Genomic DNA, 17,861 nt, shown 5'->3' with positions numbered 1-17,861 from the left:
TCTCACCCTTCCATCGTGATATACACGTAGCACGCATAACGCCAGTAACGTATCAACTTAGGCCGAGCATGGAACTGTTTCGACCATGGGGGTAAAGGGAGTGTTTTGGGGCTCGATCGATCTACCTAGTCGTCTGAAAATTCAATTGGCTCCTACGTCTACACAATGTCACTTCATACGCTCTTTCTTCGTTTATATATTCTCAAAGAGTTTCTTCATTTTCATACACACTCTTGATGAATCATAAAAATTTCTCCCAATCATGGAATCGTTCGTTCGATTAACATCTTGCCCTTACAAATCGATTCACTCTTTCCTCATTGTATCTGGAACATCGAAGGAGAAGATTCAATTGTCGAAAGACGTGATTTAAAAGTAACTTTAAGGCCAAGAGTTAATGACCGATTGTCATGACCATGATAATATCCACGGTAATGTTTCGTTTGTATTTGTCCAACATGGTAACAGTTATGTTTTAGATTGGAGTGGTCGATGCTTTTATCATCGATAAATATGGTCCGATCTAATTCCGTGAAGTCTCCGAGTACGAACAATTTGCTATGGGATACTTTGAAAGCAGTAACTTGTACTGAATCAGCTTGAAAAATCTCACATTTGTTGAATTATGAATAGTGGGCAATTTTAAATCTACGTCTAACTTTTTTTATACTAATCTGATTGTCTATCTAGCTGGCAAATATAAGTATGCTTTGATGACCCGGAGAAGCTTATCCGATCTGTCAATGACAATAATAAGTAAGAGAGATGTTTGAAATGCTTGGTTTTTCCATTCATAAAACATTATTCTGAATATGAAATTGGAACATAAGATCGAACATGTATTAATTAATTGGGCAAGATAATTTGTAGATTGTCCAAAAATTCAGCTAAATTGTTAAGCGATAAAGTAATTAGAATAAGAAATATATGTTTCGTGGATTTGTAGCGCCCGGTATCAGGATCGGCTGGCTCCGTGTATTACCGATCGTCTGAATTGCCGTCAGTCGCGTACGGCTCGTCGCGCCGTCAACGTCGTGGTAGGGGGATGCTGTGTACATAAGTACGTCGTGCATGTGCTTATTCGTGTTCTTCATGAGTGTTCGGATCTTAAGCATCGTGATCATTTTTGCTTTTCGTTCGTTTTTTCGTACAAAAGCGTAAGAGGAAAATAAAAGCCCAGCATCCTAGCGCCATTTGGATAGAACCGACAGTCATGGATGCATGGATGTATGATGTGGTAGGTGTTGTCGATACATAACCTCTTTCTTCTTCTCGTTCGATCTCGTGGCTTTGTTTACGTTGCTGCGCGCGCGTTCTCTATTGCTTTCCGTTAATCCCTTCGATCAAATACGGAACAAAGTTTTGATCGTTTCAGGATAAGAATGTTTAAAATTCATTTAACAGATTTATTTCGCAGAATTGTAAATTGTATATCGCGATAGTTCGTCTGCTCTAGTCAAAGTTTGTAAAAATTCTATGATTCTTGCTGTTTCAAAAATGTTCATTTTTCTTTTGAATTTGATGTGCATGAATTTAATGATTTTTTCACGTAGATTGCATTCGCGGCATGTTCAAACTCACTTGTTTTCCGATGCAATAAGGATATATTACATATATATTATCTTCGTTGCATACTGTCAGTCAGCTTTAGCGACAACTCGGTTATTACGTTACGACGTGTCTGTTAGATAATCTATTCTGTAACTCACAGATCATTTTTCCACGCCTGCCGTTTTTGCCAACGTTACCGTTGATTCGTGATTACTTCAATGCTGTAATCTTCTCTTTCCATTAATTAATAATTGGAACAACGATTCCCTTAAATTAAACAGTTTATCGTGATATGCGTAAAATATTTGAATAAATCTTGAGATACTGTATGAGCGTAGCTGGAAATATTTTACACGATTCCACCCAAGAGGTATATGTGTGTGAACGTTGTCATGAAAAAGTTGTTTATTTTGATGGCAATGAAACACCTAAATCGCACGACCTTAGTCGAGAAGCTTTTACCAAATACTTTTTCACAACTGTAGTTTTTGGTCGTTTCTTAGAATTTCATTTAATTCTTATTGTATATCTGCAAATTTTTTTAAATTTCGGACAGCGAGTGTTATAGATAATGATTAATAAAGCTCAAAAAACGATGTTAACGATGACGCTAATTTCAAAAGAAAAAAGATATGGATAATTTGGTTATCCTTGAAACATTGAGAAGAACGCGTAACAATTATCTTGTGCCCCATTTAAAATCGTTTCAATTGTTTCGCGATAATTGGCTTTTACGCGGTTTGATACGCACAAACGATTTTCGACGATAGCAAGCATAATAAAAATAACTTTATGTCAACTCGTTCAGGCATTCTGAATCATCCAAAAATTTTTCGAATTTTTCTGTGTTAATTTCATTTAAAATTCACTTCAATATCGACGTGTTCGTTCAAAGATGACTCCTATACTTTATCGATAACGAAGATTTCCTACATTTATCGTACGTAATACATATATCTAACTATATATATTTTTCTCAATCATTTTCAACAAAATTTATGTGCAAATTATCCTTGTGAAATTATTTTTCTCTTTTTGTAGAAATCATAATAATTTCATAATGGTATATATGTATTTCGCGATCCGTACGTATTTAACTATTTAAACGTATTATAAAACGGTCTCATATACATCTATACCCACGCGATTAAGTCTTACGCAATTCCATGTGCGTGAAGCTTAATAGGTACATCGGATTGCTGCTTTCACCCTTGAATTTATTATACTTAGCATTTCGATCAACGCACGGACCGAGACATATTTGTATCGATACGTTCTTAAACTTAGTCGATACCGATTTTGATAAAAGGCACTCTCTTTCTGGGGAATAAATATTGGCCGATTTTATCTCTCGCAATGTTTGCGAAAGACAATCTCCCCCGAAATTTCGAGTTCGATTGCACGTAACGCATACAGCGAATCAATGGATCGAGTTAAGCTGACACTGCAACGGAAATAAAATTGTGGATTCCAACGTAGGAAGTTTGGTAGAAGGGAGGCTGCTGGAAAGTTAATAAAAAAAAAAAAAATATATATATATATTCGTCACGAGGATGCGTCAGTAGGTATTTTCGGACTCTCTGGGTTCTTACTTTATGTTAGAGAAGTTTTCAAACCGTTCTAAGTCGATGGCTCGACCGTTAAAGTATGATCCTCGAATTTTTATGAATACCTAACGTGGCAGAGGTGTATTTTTTTATTTTGCGGGTCTCTTTCAAGCTATTTTTATTAAATCGTAGCTTCGAGATCATTGGTTTCCGTTTGTTTATGGTGATAAATGTTTTCGTATGGCAGGCTAGGGATCATGCGAACCGCGTTAAAGGAAAAGAAAAGGCACGTTCGAGTAGCTCCGCCATCAAACAACTTTACAAGAAACTATGTATTTTCGTAGTCGAGGTAGTGTCTTGATATATGTGCACCAGCTACAAAGATCTTGCATCGCCTTAATTCTCTCTCTTCGTATCTCGGTTACTGTACACGCCACGAAATTACGTGCGGCATGCACTTGCGCGTTCATCGACATTCAATTTATGTATACTCGTAGGGGAAAGTTTTACATTTATGTTTCGCAATGTGTAAAATACACATCTATATAGTCACAACATTTGACGACTAAAAAAATATTTTCTTAAAACGAATTCACGTTGATGAACGTTAAAGGTTATATCGATCGATGACAGCGACAAACTGATCTGATATAGCGTCGAGATGAAATACTCGAAAGGCAAGCGTCGATAGAGGGCCGGTAAAATACCTATAGGGCAGATCTGGCAGTACGATCGTAATTATTCGTAAAGAACGTTCGAAGATCGGTTGATCGACTATGCGAAATCATGGATGCCAGGTATGGTTAGGCGCCTGTCGATAGGCTACCGTGATCGGTGATTGGTCGCGCGGGTCGTGGCGATGATGCGTCGTCTGGTTTGGTAAGAAACAAGCTTGGTAATCATCAGCTTTCGGAACTCGGTTCGAGTGGGGAGCGTTGGAGTTTTCAGGCTACGAGACACGTCGGTGACGTCATCTCAGAGCTGGGTCAGCCATAACCTTGGACAATGCGTGAAACAAATTCTCGTATGTGTGATTTCTACTTCGAGAAAACCACACGTTTGTGCAACGTGATTTCCGTTATTTTTTTCTTTCCTTGTTTATTGAAATCAGTTGACCGTGAAGTACATTTGCTAGTAATTCGCGAATCTCGAACGCGTTTAGAATTTTCACCGGATAATTCAGAGACTAAATTTTATCGAAATACGTACGTATGTAAAAATATGTAGAAAGAAGGATGTTTAGTAATTTTTGTTGCGCGGAGAAGTTTACGTTGAAAGGTGACAGGCAAAACAGGCAGAAGCAATTCTCGGAATCGTTGGTGAAGGTAGAGAGCAGAGACTCGTAAAGTGAAAGAGCGTGGTTCTAAAATTAGTTCAGCGATAATCCTGATGTTATTATAGCGACTCGTTATTGCCTTATTTTTTATTGGCTAAACTTGCCGCGAAATCGGAACATGGTTGTTACCGAAGCTTTGGCCTTGACCGCGACCCAGGGTCTTCATCCTCGAGATATCGATTTGTTCTCTCTACTTCTAATTCTGTATCCACCTGTATATAGCCACGATATCGCTACTCTGTGAGTATTGTAATAATTCAGGGTCACCGCGATCGACTTGTTGCAAAATCGCGAGCATACCATATATATAAGTACGTCGCGACGCTTTTCTTTTATCGGAAATTTATCCGCAGGAAATAAACATTCGTCGTAACTCTAGAAAATAAGATGGTGTCCGGTTCCTTTCAATCGTCTTCGATCTCGTGCCGGAGTCTCGAGTTATCGGGAGAAGATTGCGTAATCTGGGAACATTTCCATTCAACGACAGAGTATCGTTTCGCAAAAAATTAGGCGTGATCTAGCCTTCGGCCAATCGGCCAAAATGTTTGTCGTTGAGTCGTTTATCAACGATTCGCACGAGCTGATGTGTCTCTTATCGCTCGATTCAAAGTACCATTAAGTACCACACGTAAAGGTAGTATGTAATATTTGCAATAGGTGCAGAATATCGAGAGCAAATAATGTAACACAAATGTTAAATACGTATGAATCGGAACCTAAATCAAACCGAATGGGATTTCATTCGAGTTTAGCGGTACTCGATAGCGGTAACGTGATTCTACGAAATTCCAATTAGTTCGTACGTGTCTTCCGTACGTACGTACCTACTTCCATATATACGTATATAAGTACGTTTCTGTAGAAGCGGAATGAACGACGAACATGTGACAATTTGTATAAAACGCGATGATCGATGTCATTTTTTCAATGTTGGCACAAATGAGACGATCTAATTTGCAACAAGGACTCGTGATCGAGGAGCACGACTTAAAATAAAGCGATCGCAACTGCAACCAACGACTTCTTTTTATTTGTCTCGCTTCTGCCACCTAGACTTTTTCTCGCTTACATAATCGGCTCGTTTAAAAAGAAGTTGGACTGGTCTTGTGCGTACTTGGAGAATTTTGATGCTCATATAGTGGCTTCGACTTCAAATCGGTAGCAACGACTCCATACTTATATATGTGTAAACTTCCGCCGTGTCAGAATTATATTTTATATTTGATTTTTTGCTTAAAAATGACCAGAGAGACGGTGTGAAAGGACATCGCTTTGTATCGGTTTTTGAATATGGTTAAACAATGAATGGCGATCGTTACGGAGACACGTTTGATCGTAATTAAGCCGAGTTATTGCGATAGAAATAAAATTACGACTAGCCGGTGCAATCGATATTCAGGTCATGGCTTCCTCTAAAAATGGATGCCCGATTAAAGGCTTCGTTTTCTTTTTCTCTTGCCTTTTCTTTTTTTCTTAGTTGCGTGCGTATGTATATATGCGAAAAGGCACGAAAACCTCTGTCAAACGGAATAATTAACGACCTTGATCCTCTGACGTGTTACACATGCGAATATCACTTACGCAGAATGAAGTAATATAGTCAACGATTTCGTGCAAATTTCAGGGTATGCGGGTTTTAAGTATTCAACGAGAAAATCATTGATTTTATCGAGCAGGATGATCACTAGAGACACCGCGGTTGCAAAGGAATTAAAAGCCTGTGAATTTTTACCCAGCTCGATTTAGTCCGGATTTATTGTTAGAATTCCACGTGCAGACTTGTCAGAAGCTGTGCGAAAACAGAAGGAAACGAGAGAACGAGCGGATCGACGTGCACGAGGGTATCCGAATACGAGGAAGCTGAAACCGAGCAAGATAGATAAAGAGAGCAGGAGTGTTGTCGCGAGGAAGAGAGCGAGAAGCTAACGTGACTTGGATAGAGAAAGGGAAACAGTGTGAGACAGAGAGAGGAAGAAAGAGAGGAGAGACTCAGACAGAGGGACTCAAGGTCGGCGAAGTCGGTTGTTTCCGTCGGAGTTCGGCGTCTAAAATTGTGTATTGGCTTGGCGCGGTTCTGCGGCCTTCGCGAACGTGGCCGCTTCTCCCACAGAAAAGTCAAGTTCAAGGCTAACCAGATATCGCGATACGTTCGTTTCTCTCTTTCTTTTTTCATTCCATGTTCTTTCCTTCCGTCTGCGTTTTGGTAACTGTTTAATCGAACGGATTATGGAGCGATTCGAAGAATGTGAGAAAATCGAGAATCACCGATGACTCGTAGGCTTTGTAGTTCGATAGAGTCGAATCGAGCTGACGCTTATGCAATCTCAATCTTTTTTCTTCTTTGTCTCTTTAAACTTTTCTCGTTTCGATCACTCCTGTTTTTCTTTTTTTCCCCCCCTATTGTTTCGTTGCAACGTGTTTTTCAATTCTGACGAATCGCTCGTAACTTGAGGGGAGTCGTATCGCTGTCGTTTCGTCATGGTCGTCATTATGTATCGTGGTTGAGTGTTCCGCGCACCGTGTCGGTTTTTATTTCATTAATCTAAACGTGGGAGATGTGCACGTCGCGTCGCACACGTGAAGCACTTCGCACGACTAGTCAAGTTCGAGGTTAACCACATACTTCGATGCCTCGTTCTTTTCTTTCCTTTTCTAATCTCTTGCTACCGTTTTTCCTTTTTCCCCGTCTGCCCCTCGATCGCCATACGATTAACGATTCTTGATCTTTATCGATTTCTGTCGTTGAAATAAACTGTCGGTTAAAATGGAGTGTAATCGGAAAAAGCTTTTGACCAACTCGGCATTAATGCGAGCTGTGGTCTAATAAAATCTGCATCCCGTGTTCGACTCGAGTGCCTTTCTCCATTATTCGTTTGTTGAGAGGTTAGACGGCGAGCCCCACTCGAAATTAAAATCGAGCGAATGATATCGGTATCGAAAATCGTCACGTTGCAATGATAAGGTATCTGTCTATCTTGTGAGAGAGAGAAAGAAAGAACGAAAGAGAGGGAAAGAGAGAGAGAGAGAGAGAGAGAGAGAGAGAGAGAGAGAGAGAGAGAGAGAGAGAGAGAGAGAGAGAGAGAGAGAGAGAGAGAGAGAGAGAGAGAGAGAGAGAGAGAGAGAGAGAGAGAGAGAGAGAGAGAGAGAGAGAGAGAGAGAGAGAGAGAGAGAGAGAGAGAGAGAGAGAGAGAGAGAGAGAGAGAGAGAGAGAGAGAGAGAGAGAGAGAGAGAGAGAGAGAGAGAGAGAGAGAGAGAGAGAGAGAGAGAGAGAGAGAGAGAGAGAGAGAGAGAGAGAGAGAGAGAGAGAGAGAGAGAGAGAGAGAGAGAGAGAGAGAGAGAGAGAGAGAGAGAGAGAGAGAGAGAGAGAGAGAGAGAGAGAGAGAGAGAGAGAGAGAGAGAGAGAGAGAGAGATCGTGGCTGGATAGCGTATAAATCTCCAGACGTGCGTCCCAAGCTCTCGCAAACGATCGTAACTGCATCTCGCAGAAAAGTCAAGTTCAAGGCTAACCAGATACTCTGCGCTCCTTCCTTTGCCCCTCGACCCCCTTTCTGCGTGCATTTAATATACGATACCGAGGGCAGGAGGGCGGAAGAGGAGCAGCAGGCTTACGCAATCCTTTCACCGTTACTTTGTTCACTATCGTTCTACCCTACTGTTTCTTTAAGGATACCTTTCTTCTCATTAAGTTATTCATACGATTCATTTTACCCTTTTTCATAAATTATCCGATTACGTCGATAGAACAACGATTTCTAGTTCTCGTACCGTTACCAGATCATCGAAAGATGCAGGATGCAGATAAACAGAAAGTATAAGCTCGCCGTGTACTTATAAGATTACATTAAGAAATAAAGGAGTTGATATTCCGAGAACATCGATGCTACGTATCGCGAATTTTCTGAAGTCAATTCTAAAAATGCTTGAGGCGTTGGTCGCGCTTAAAAATAGCAACAGAAAAAAAGTGCAGCCGACTGCAGAGCAGGCTGTCTCTTCTGCTTTTCGGCATTTGCTACGGTTTGCTTAAAAGCGAACGCCCATCGGTCTGTGTTATAGGGGACAAATAGGAGAGGAGGATACGTGCGAAATTGTAAAATGTTCTGTTGATTGCTTTAGGTTTGCATGATGCCCGGTGGCGGCACCGAAAATATGATTGGAAATAATAGGACCATGGCAAACATTAAACAAGAAATTGAGAATCCTACGACGCCTACGCAAAACTATCAAGTTTGTTCACCGACCACTACGCTTCAACATCAAGAGGTATTTCGGACATGTAGTTTTTACGGTCGAAAACATTGTGATTCGTGAGACTGATCGAAAATGTAAAATAACTTGAGATAGACGGTATGCAGTTCTGCAAAATGGTCGATGTTGAGTAACTTTTTTAATATTTTAGGTGATTTGTAGCAAAATAGAAGTACCAGCCGATTATGGAGGAGGCGAAGGTAGTCCTGGTAGTCCGGAAATGCACCATTGTTCGTCAACCACGCAGCCTTTAGGAACACCAGAGGTACATACACTATACCGACCTAACTATAGCAAAAGTCCTTGCATTTTTTCTTTCTTTGGAAGCTCTTTTGTAATCTCTGAGTTAGACTCAGCATGTCGTTTTATTTAGGAAGGTGTTAAAGAAGAAGACATGATGCCTAGGAGGCTTTGCCTAGTGTGCGGGGACGTAGCGAGTGGATTTCATTATGGGGTAGCGTCTTGCGAAGCATGTAAAGCTTTCTTTAAAAGAACCATACAAGGTAAGAAGAGTTCCTTCACGATTACAGATATCTCCTTCTGAAGAATTTTCCAGGTAGCACCACAGAGGATTATAATTATAGTTTCAGTGATACAATTTTTTTTGTTTCCCTACTATCTGTAGACATCGAAGTATTTTAATTACCTGTATGCATATCTGTTACTATTCTAAAACGCATATATTCATAAAACTGATATTGGTGCTACCTGGATGAGAACCATGTATATTACAATAAAATAGCGAGTAATTTCACAGGCAATATCGAATACACGTGTCCGGCGAACGGCGAATGCGAAATAAACAAGCGCAGGAGAAAAGCGTGCCAGGCGTGTAGGTTTCAAAAGTGTCTTAGACAAGGCATGTTGAAGGAAGGAGTGAGACTGGATCGTGTCCGAGGAGGGAGACAAAAATATAGAAGATCCACCGATCCTTATACGCCGGTGAAGACAGCTCCGTTGGAAGGTGATTTTTTCATAATTCTTGCTGATATAAATATCATGTTTCGATCGCAATCGTATCAATATAGAACACGCACAACTCCACATCTCGCAAATACGATTAAATCTTTGATTTTATTCTTTTTAGCAAACATAGCAACAGCAGCTTCTAACGAAATAATAAGTAAGCTATCGGGTCCTTTCTCTTTATTTATTCGAGTCCGATACTTTGATTCGTTGGTAGATTTTTTTCATCCTGATATGAAATCATCTTACATGTAAACATAAATATTTAATGTGTGAATGTTTAAATGATAAATTTTCTAATTTATTGGTAGATAATAAGATGCTAGAAGCTTTGGCTGCTTGCGAACCTGACATGCTACAAGTGTCCAATATCTCTCATACTCTTGACACAGATCAAAGAGTACTTGGACAATTATCTGACTTGTACGATCGGGAACTGGTCGGAATAATTGGTAATAATATAATGTCAATTTTTCTATTAGTATGATCAATAATTGAGAATTCTCTGCTCAAAGGTTGGGCAAAGCAGATTCCTGGATTCAGTAGTTTAGCACTAAACGATCAAATGCGACTTCTGCAAAGTACGTGGGCAGAGATATTGACGTTTAGTCTCGCATGGAGGAGCATGCCAAATAATGGTAGATTAAGGTTTGCACAAGATTTTACCCTTGACGAACGACTTGCACGCGAATGCCATTGTACAGAGCTGTACACGCACGTGAGTATCGCTTAATTATTTCGATGATTTCGATTCATCGTGTACTTTGTTATCTTCTACATGTATATACGTCTATATATATATTATTTGTTTTTCAACAGTGTATCCAAATCGTAGAAAGGCTTCAAAGATTGGGTTTAACGAGAGAAGAATATTACGTCTTGAAAGCATTGATATTAGCAAACAGTGATGCGAGGTCAGATGAGCCACAAGCGCTATATCGTTTTCGAGATTCTATCCTGAATTCCCTATCAGACTGTATGGCGACAGTAAGACCAGGACAAGCGCTTCGTGCCACTCAAAATATGTTCCTAGTGTTGCCCAGTCTCAGGCAGGTTGATGGAATTGTTAGAAGATTTTGGTCTAGTGTTTATCGAACGGGAAAAGTACCAATGAACAAGCTCTTCGTAGAAATGTTAGAAGCTGCTTATTATCGATGAAATATCAACTCAAACTCAAAAATATCTGTATCAAGGACTTCATGGAATCGCTGTTATTCGATGGTAGCAGCGTTATAGTTATAACACGTCATGAGTGAGTAGGGTACGTCCCTAGAAGTATAAACGAAAGATGGTGAGTGATAGTGAAAAACGAGAAGAAACGGAGATGTGCAGTTTTATTTGTTTTCTGTAAGAGAAAGACTCGTAAGAAAGAAAAGGCTTTATTTTTCAAACGTGAAAAGTATTGGAGCGCAGAGCTTTGGCCAGTGATTCCACCGGTCATCAAAATTCGCGAAACACATTAAGATGTCAGGTACATTGTTTCGTCGAAATAACCAAACTTTCCTTTTCGAGTACCCCTTTTACAGGTACAAAGAAAAAAAAACAATGTTATTTCAGGATAGCATACGTAGTACAAGATACGAGATGCTTTTCCGGAGCTCTCATTTTAGGATAGTTTACGAAAACCTGTCGCCAGACAGAAGAACCTACCAAATAACTAAAACGTTTTCATTTACGTAAGATCGTGACATGATCGCCGAACCGGTGATATCGTAGAGATGAAATGCAAATGTACTAACTGTGGGTGTTTGACGTTATAGAGTTAGCATCGTGTTACCAAATACTACCAACTCAATCAAAATTACATGTAGCTCCGATTCGAATCTTATTTTAGTTATGTCTTTTCTCTGAAAAAATCCAGTCAATTTGAAATTAGAGGAACGCGAAGCGTGTATGTTTAAGAGCGTTGAAATAAAATGATATATGCCATTTTATATAGAATAATTGCACATTTTAATACCATTAAGTGTAAAGATCGATAAATGTAAATCGATGTGTGTACTGCATTGAACATCCATAGTTATAGTTCAGCGAATGAATTTAGTATGCGCTGTTGTACAAATTGAACCAATTACGTGAACAGAGCTGTGAACAGTGAACAAGGAAAGCGAAAGAATGGCTGGATCGTTCTCTAATTAGCGTCACGCTGTTTTTTACGAGGTACTGTGAAAAAGATGTTTCGAGAACGAACCTTTGGCCAGGTTGCCAGGTTCTAAGGAAAGCAGAAAAAATTTAACCGATTGTTGAAATGATTGCGAAATGTTATTCGCGCGTGCCACACAGAGAGCGTAGGAGAATATATATTATATTATTATATTATATTATATTGTATGTATTCAGGGATCTTTATTATCTAAATAGTTATTATTGTTACGAGATCTGTGCACAGATCTTGCGCATAATATCGCTTTTTTCGAAGCGAGGAATCGTAATATCGTATAGGAGCTACTACTCACACATAAAACTCATTTCTAAAGGAGGAAAAACCGTTTATAACAAATTAATGGAGTCTTTTCTTTGTCGGCTACACGCAACGAAACACGAAGTTTCTATCGACTTTCGAATCAGCTTTTTGTTATTTCGCGATTATTCGATATTATCGAGAGAAGGGAATTGTTTAATGAAAAGTTATAAATAAATATTAGGGTAAATTATACGTTATAGCAGATCGAGTCGCTGGAAACTTTTTAGTGTTGAAGTGCGGTGTAATCTTGTGACGTTCAGAGTGCAATAATATCAGGACATGCGATTACATTTTTCTACTGGTCAATCGATCGCGACGCGTTTGAGTTTTCTTTATTTGTATATTTCGTCTCTGTTCTTCTACCGTTTGAAACTTTGTTTAAACCTCCTGCATTTAAATACACGATGCAAATAGTTGGCAGCAACGCTTACATATTGCGTGTCCTTCCTCCATTAGTTTTTCTTAATTACCTATTACGGTTCATTCCTCACTACGAAACAGATAATGCAACGAATGCGATGGGGAAAAAAAGAAAGAAGAAAATCGCTGCTAAGCCACGGCGAATTTTTGCCCTGCTTTTTTTTCGGTTTTCTTTATTACATGTTCTTCCCTTTTTTTTTTAACGATGTAGGTTTTTCTGTCTCTTTCTTTCTTTCTTTCTTTTAATTTATAAATTACAATAAAAGAAATCACGTTATTTGTTATACTGCCTTCGTGGTCGTAAATTTTGCAAGAGGATCAAACATTGATCGATTATTGGTTAATAATTTGGGCCGGATGTTCTGACATGTGTTGGAAATGGTTTGTCAAACTACTTGTCGTAGTTTATGCAAATATTCGTCAGGGAATCAATAGTCGACGTTTTAATGGCATTTGTCGTGTGTTGATAGCATCGAACGTTGTCCATTTCAAAGAAAGTTGTCTAATACCAATGTTTGGTTCCAGATAATAATAGTATCTATATATACCGTCCATAATAGGGGGTATTAGAGTCATATATCAGTAAAGTCGATTAGGTTTCGTGATTTAAACATATTTCAGTTCCATTCCTGTTAAATGTGCTAATATTTTGTTTTTCAATCACGCTGTCCATAGGTTTTTTTTTATATACCGCGTACTTGCGTCTTACTTTATGTTTCGATACAAACGTAGAATTTTCACGTGCCATCAATTCATGATCCATTTCTTAAGTCTTTTTTTAATATGTCACGTTTCTTCCAAGAGACACAAACATTCAAGTGGATGAATTTCCAAAAATCTTAAAGTTGTCTTGGCAGATTCATTTAGCTCTTTGGTTTCTAAGATTCTATCGCAGTTAATACGATGATCGAAATACTTTTGAATTTATAAATAGTTAAGGAGAAGCGTAATCCATCGTAATGAATCATGATCAGCTTGATATTTAAAGATATCGACTATCAAACGATTTGATTGATCCTGCGGCGTGTGTTTTGCCGTTGTTTTATACACAGTGGATTTTACAGGTATTTTCTCTCTGTCATGTTTATGGATTCGCCGTGGCGGTAGAATCATAGTCTCAGGGTTTCAACCAACAACCAACAAATAGAAAAAATGATACAAATTTAGAGACGTATAAATAATTAAGCGCGCGAGTATATTTGTGGAGCAACATATTATGTATAATAGTAACGATAGTAATAACATCCAGGATGATAATGATAATGATAACGATAAAGAATATTAACATTAGTATTAATGGTGATAACAATGATGATGATAATAAAGATAAGAATGACAAGAAACACTATACGGTGACTTGTTGCATTGTAAATCGAGATTTGCGTATTTGCTTTGCATACTGGTGCATGCACTGCGAAAGAAATATAATTTTAACGTCACTATTTCTTAATGAACTTCTTTACTGTGGCCAGGAGAAAACTTGTACATATATGGCTTATCCGTATCGTAAGAATTTACACCAACAAATTCAACCACATCCTCTCTGTATTTTTCTTACACTGTATGATTGCACAACTTGAAAACAGCTCCCGCTTGTCTCGCGAAACGTGCGTGCGCCAAGAAAGATGACAAATGGATCCGTGGACTTGAATTGTTTCATATATCATAGCGTGCACTGTTTACAGTGTAGATTTGTTTCTTCTTCGAAAGTACAATATAAAATGGTTCGAAAATCCTTCTTTCCTCGTCCGTTCGTCGGGCGAACTTGCCAGACCAGTCATAAATTGTACCTGCTGCGAAGAAACGCTGCTTCTGCGACTTTTATGAATATGTGTACAGATATATATATATACCTGTAATTATAATTTTTATATATTGAAAGGAAACATATGCGTAAGCATTAGTAAATCGATCGAAAATAAAGTAGGAACCAACTCGATTTTTATTTTTGAAATTTTGATTGTACGGGCTCCTGTTTGAACTGTCGCGTGTTGAACAAATTCGCAAACATCCACGTACAGAATGTGCCGATTCCAACGAAATAGAATATACGTGGCCTCAGTTAGCGCAGCAATCATGTCGCAAGTGGCAGTTCCGCGTGTGTTTCTCTATTTATTAGCCGCTTTCCTTGCCACTTTTTCCAGTAAGTGTTATTTTCTTTGATATATATATATATATATATATATATATATATATATATATATATATATATATATATATATATATATATATATATATATATATATATATATATATATATATATATATATATATATATATATATATATATATATATATATATATATATATATATATATATATATATATATATATATATATATATATATATATATATATATATATATATATATATATATATATATATATATATATATATATATATATATATATATATATATATATATATATATATATATATATATATATATATATATATATATATATATATATATATATATATATATATATATATATATATATATATATATATATATATATATATATATATATATATATATATATATATATATATATATATATATATATATATATATATATATATATATATATATATATATATATATATATATATATATATATATATATATATATATATATATATATATATATATATATATATATATATATATATATATATATATATATATATATATACATACATATATGTATGCGTATTTTATATATATATATATATATATATATACACGCAACTTTAATATATATGTATATATGTATATGTTGATGCGTAGCGAATTGATGCAAAGCAAAATTGAAAAAGAGCATTTCCCCACAGAAGCAAGTTCATACGTGCCGCCGGATGATTGTTTGAAATTCGATGTCGGTGATATTGAGGATTACTTGTCGAATCTCAATTTCGAGAATGTGCCGACGATCAATATGATGATCGGCGGGTTCAAATGCCCGGTCACAGCTTTGCCCTTCGGTGCTTTGAAATCAGACTGGGCAAGGCTGTTGCTTCTGCAAAGAGCGCAACCGAAGGAATCAATTCTCTTAAAGAAACTGGATCGTCTTATGAGAATTTTAGTGATCGCTTATTTCCGAATGGAAGAACGTTTCGATGTTATGCAATCTGGATTTTGGAATATAAGCAGGTTGGTAACAAAAACTCTAACTATCAACGATAAAGACTTCTTTACAAGCTTGATCTTTGTATCTCATTCGATCGAATATTTTGATAGTCCATCCGCGACGTCTGTACACGAAAGCACCACGAGCACTAATTCGAAGGAGGAAACGAAGAAACTCGATAACTCGATCGCTAATTCAAGAAAAATAAATAAAACCTCAGCGAATTTTGCTATGAGTACTTTTCTTAACAACGATGAATCCAGTAGCACGATTGAAATTGAACGAATCGCACTTACTAGTTCGAATGTGACGAGCGAAGACAAAACCGGCGATTTTCATACAATGCATAATATTCCTTTAAAGCATCGCTCGATAAGCGAGCAAATCGACGAAAAAAGGACGGTAACCGCTTTCGTAAATATTACAAATTTTTCAGAAAGAACCACCGACAAACGGAAATACACAGAGATATCGACTTTGAGCGCGAATGAATCCGTTACGATTAACACCGCGAATAATTTCACTGGAAATAAAAATGGCACGAATATTTTTACGAGAGACGATTCTGACGCTGATAAAAATATTAATTTCTCAACAACAGAATTTAGCAAAGAAACTAAACCAATTATAACTGGCTCGAACGCTGTTACTGCTCGTATTTCGGAAACGATGACTTCTTCTAGTTATAGAGTTATAGAGGGTAGTAACCCTACTATATTTAGCGTCACGCAGACTAATGGTGTGAAAAAGCATGGTACTCAGAACGATTATAAAGTCACCGTTTATTCAGATAAAATTTCTACTAACCCGACCGAAAGATTTAATCAAAGTCGTCCGAATAATCGGGCTGGCAGTGTATTCCAAGTCTTTGAGAAGGTTCCATGGAATTCCACGAATTCTACTGTTTCCTCTAATAAGATCAAGGAACCTTCGATCTACAAAAATACTCCGTTTGGCAATAAGTTTTGGAAATACATGACAATTTCACCAAAAGTTTCTTCCACTACGGTTACTGCAGATCCGACGTTAATGTCGCAGACGAAAGGAACGGAAAGATATAAAGGAAATTTGATAAAATCTAAAAAACGCGGAAGCTCGAACACCGATATTGAAAAAATGTTTAGGTGGTTTTATACTTTCGGTCATTCCAGGTACATATTTATGTTTCTCCTACATCACACGCTCGTTTCCTAATTACCTTTCGTTTATTTGCCAACGTTTTGTCATAATTACAGTAAAAACGATTCGGTTGATCGAGGCGTCTACATCGCATGCGAAGGAAAGAGTCACAACGGCAAAGAGTAATCTCGCCAAACGATATTTTTCATCTGCGAGGTATTAGAATAAATTTGCATACACGTATCTTTTAAAAGGCAAAAGTTTGGGTCGTTTTGAATCGACGATAATAAAATTGTTTGACTTTCACGTGGTTGGATATTGCTTCTTGATTTGTCTGATTATACGGTATTTGTAGATGGTATAAGAAATGTACGTTGCGACAACTGGACACTTGCCGATTCTTATCAGCGATATTGCGGGCCAGTCCATAAATTCATGAGGCGGGGCAACGCTGACTGATATTTACGAGGTCCGCAGCTGGTAACGTTCGTCATGCTTTACGAGCTGTCGTAAACGAATCCTCTTATTATTCAGTTCTCTGTCCATAGGATTTTTCGGATTGTCTGCAAGCAGTTGGATTGTCCGCTTGATTGGTTCGATGCAATTTACGCAGGCAACGATAGCTTGAACGACATCGTGTTTCGGATGTGATTACCATCCAGTTGAAATTACACGCGAAATCGTGGGAAAAAAGATACGGGATCAGTGTTGCGCTGTTCAAAATGTTCTCGTTATCCGCAGGAAAGGGAATGAAAACGGTTGCGATGAGTACATAATTGGCTTTACGCAAACTATCGTGACTCGATGGTTTAATAACGGTTTTTCGAGATAGCACACCCGATCAGTTTAATTTGCAACGATAGCATATCAGCGGGTTGCGGTTAATAACCAGTCGAAGGTACGCGAACAAATAGGTGTGTTCAATCAGCACGTCGTGTCGTTCCGAATTATTCCGCGATATTTTTGTTAAAATATCCGTTCGTTCGTTTCGTTTGTCGATTTACGGTCCGCGATAGTGTGTGTACACGTTTTGTGCAAATGCGCACGTGTATTCAAAACATATGGAGAATCATCGAGTCG

The 17,861-nt window shown here is 37.7% G+C and overlaps 2 protein-coding genes across 6 annotated transcripts in view; both read left to right on the top strand.

Annotated features, from left to right (window-relative positions):
- Positions 1 to 13,019, top strand: part of LOC100747415 (steroid hormone receptor ERR1) — a 16,255-nt gene extending 3,236 nt beyond the window's left edge. The window contains exons 1-9 of one of the 5 annotated variants that reach the window (XM_012388433.3): positions 1,214 to 1,237; positions 8,549 to 8,695; positions 8,832 to 8,945; positions 9,054 to 9,183; positions 9,423 to 9,644; positions 9,768 to 9,803; positions 9,958 to 10,098; positions 10,162 to 10,364; positions 10,466 to 13,019. In XM_012388433.3, coding sequence (XP_012243856.1) covers positions 1,214 to 1,237; positions 8,549 to 8,695; positions 8,832 to 8,945; positions 9,054 to 9,183; positions 9,423 to 9,644; positions 9,768 to 9,803; positions 9,958 to 10,098; positions 10,162 to 10,364; positions 10,466 to 10,804 — 1,356 coding nt within the window. In that variant the 3' untranslated portion in view covers positions 10,805 to 13,019. Of the gene's footprint in view, positions 1 to 1,213; positions 1,238 to 8,548; positions 8,696 to 8,831; positions 8,946 to 9,053; positions 9,184 to 9,422; positions 9,645 to 9,767; positions 9,804 to 9,957; positions 10,099 to 10,161; positions 10,365 to 10,465 lie in introns of those variants that run through there. The other 4 variants (XM_012388435.3, XM_012388434.3, XM_012388436.3 and 1 more) reach the window with 4 other exon arrangements.
- A 1,285-nt stretch (positions 13,020 to 14,304) lies between these two features.
- Positions 14,305 to 17,087, top strand: LOC100746148. Its single transcript, XM_012388270.3, has 4 exons — positions 14,305 to 14,673; positions 15,367 to 15,685; positions 15,773 to 16,813; positions 16,898 to 17,087. The coding sequence occupies exons 1-4, from the start codon at positions 14,553 to 14,555 to the stop codon at positions 16,965 to 16,967; spliced, it is 1,551 nt and encodes a 516-aa protein (XP_012243693.1). The 5' UTR covers positions 14,305 to 14,552; the 3' UTR covers positions 16,968 to 17,087.
- The last annotated feature ends 774 nt before the right edge of the window (positions 17,088 to 17,861 follow it).

This window comes from Bombus impatiens, unplaced genomic scaffold (genome assembly GCF_000188095.3).
Source record: "Bombus impatiens unplaced genomic scaffold, BIMP_2.2 scf_0548, whole genome shotgun sequence".
NCBI lineage: Eukaryota > Metazoa > Arthropoda > Insecta > Hymenoptera > Apidae > Bombus > Bombus impatiens.
Note: the sequence above shows the minus strand (reverse complement) of the source record. Positions and strands in the feature narration are given on the sequence as shown.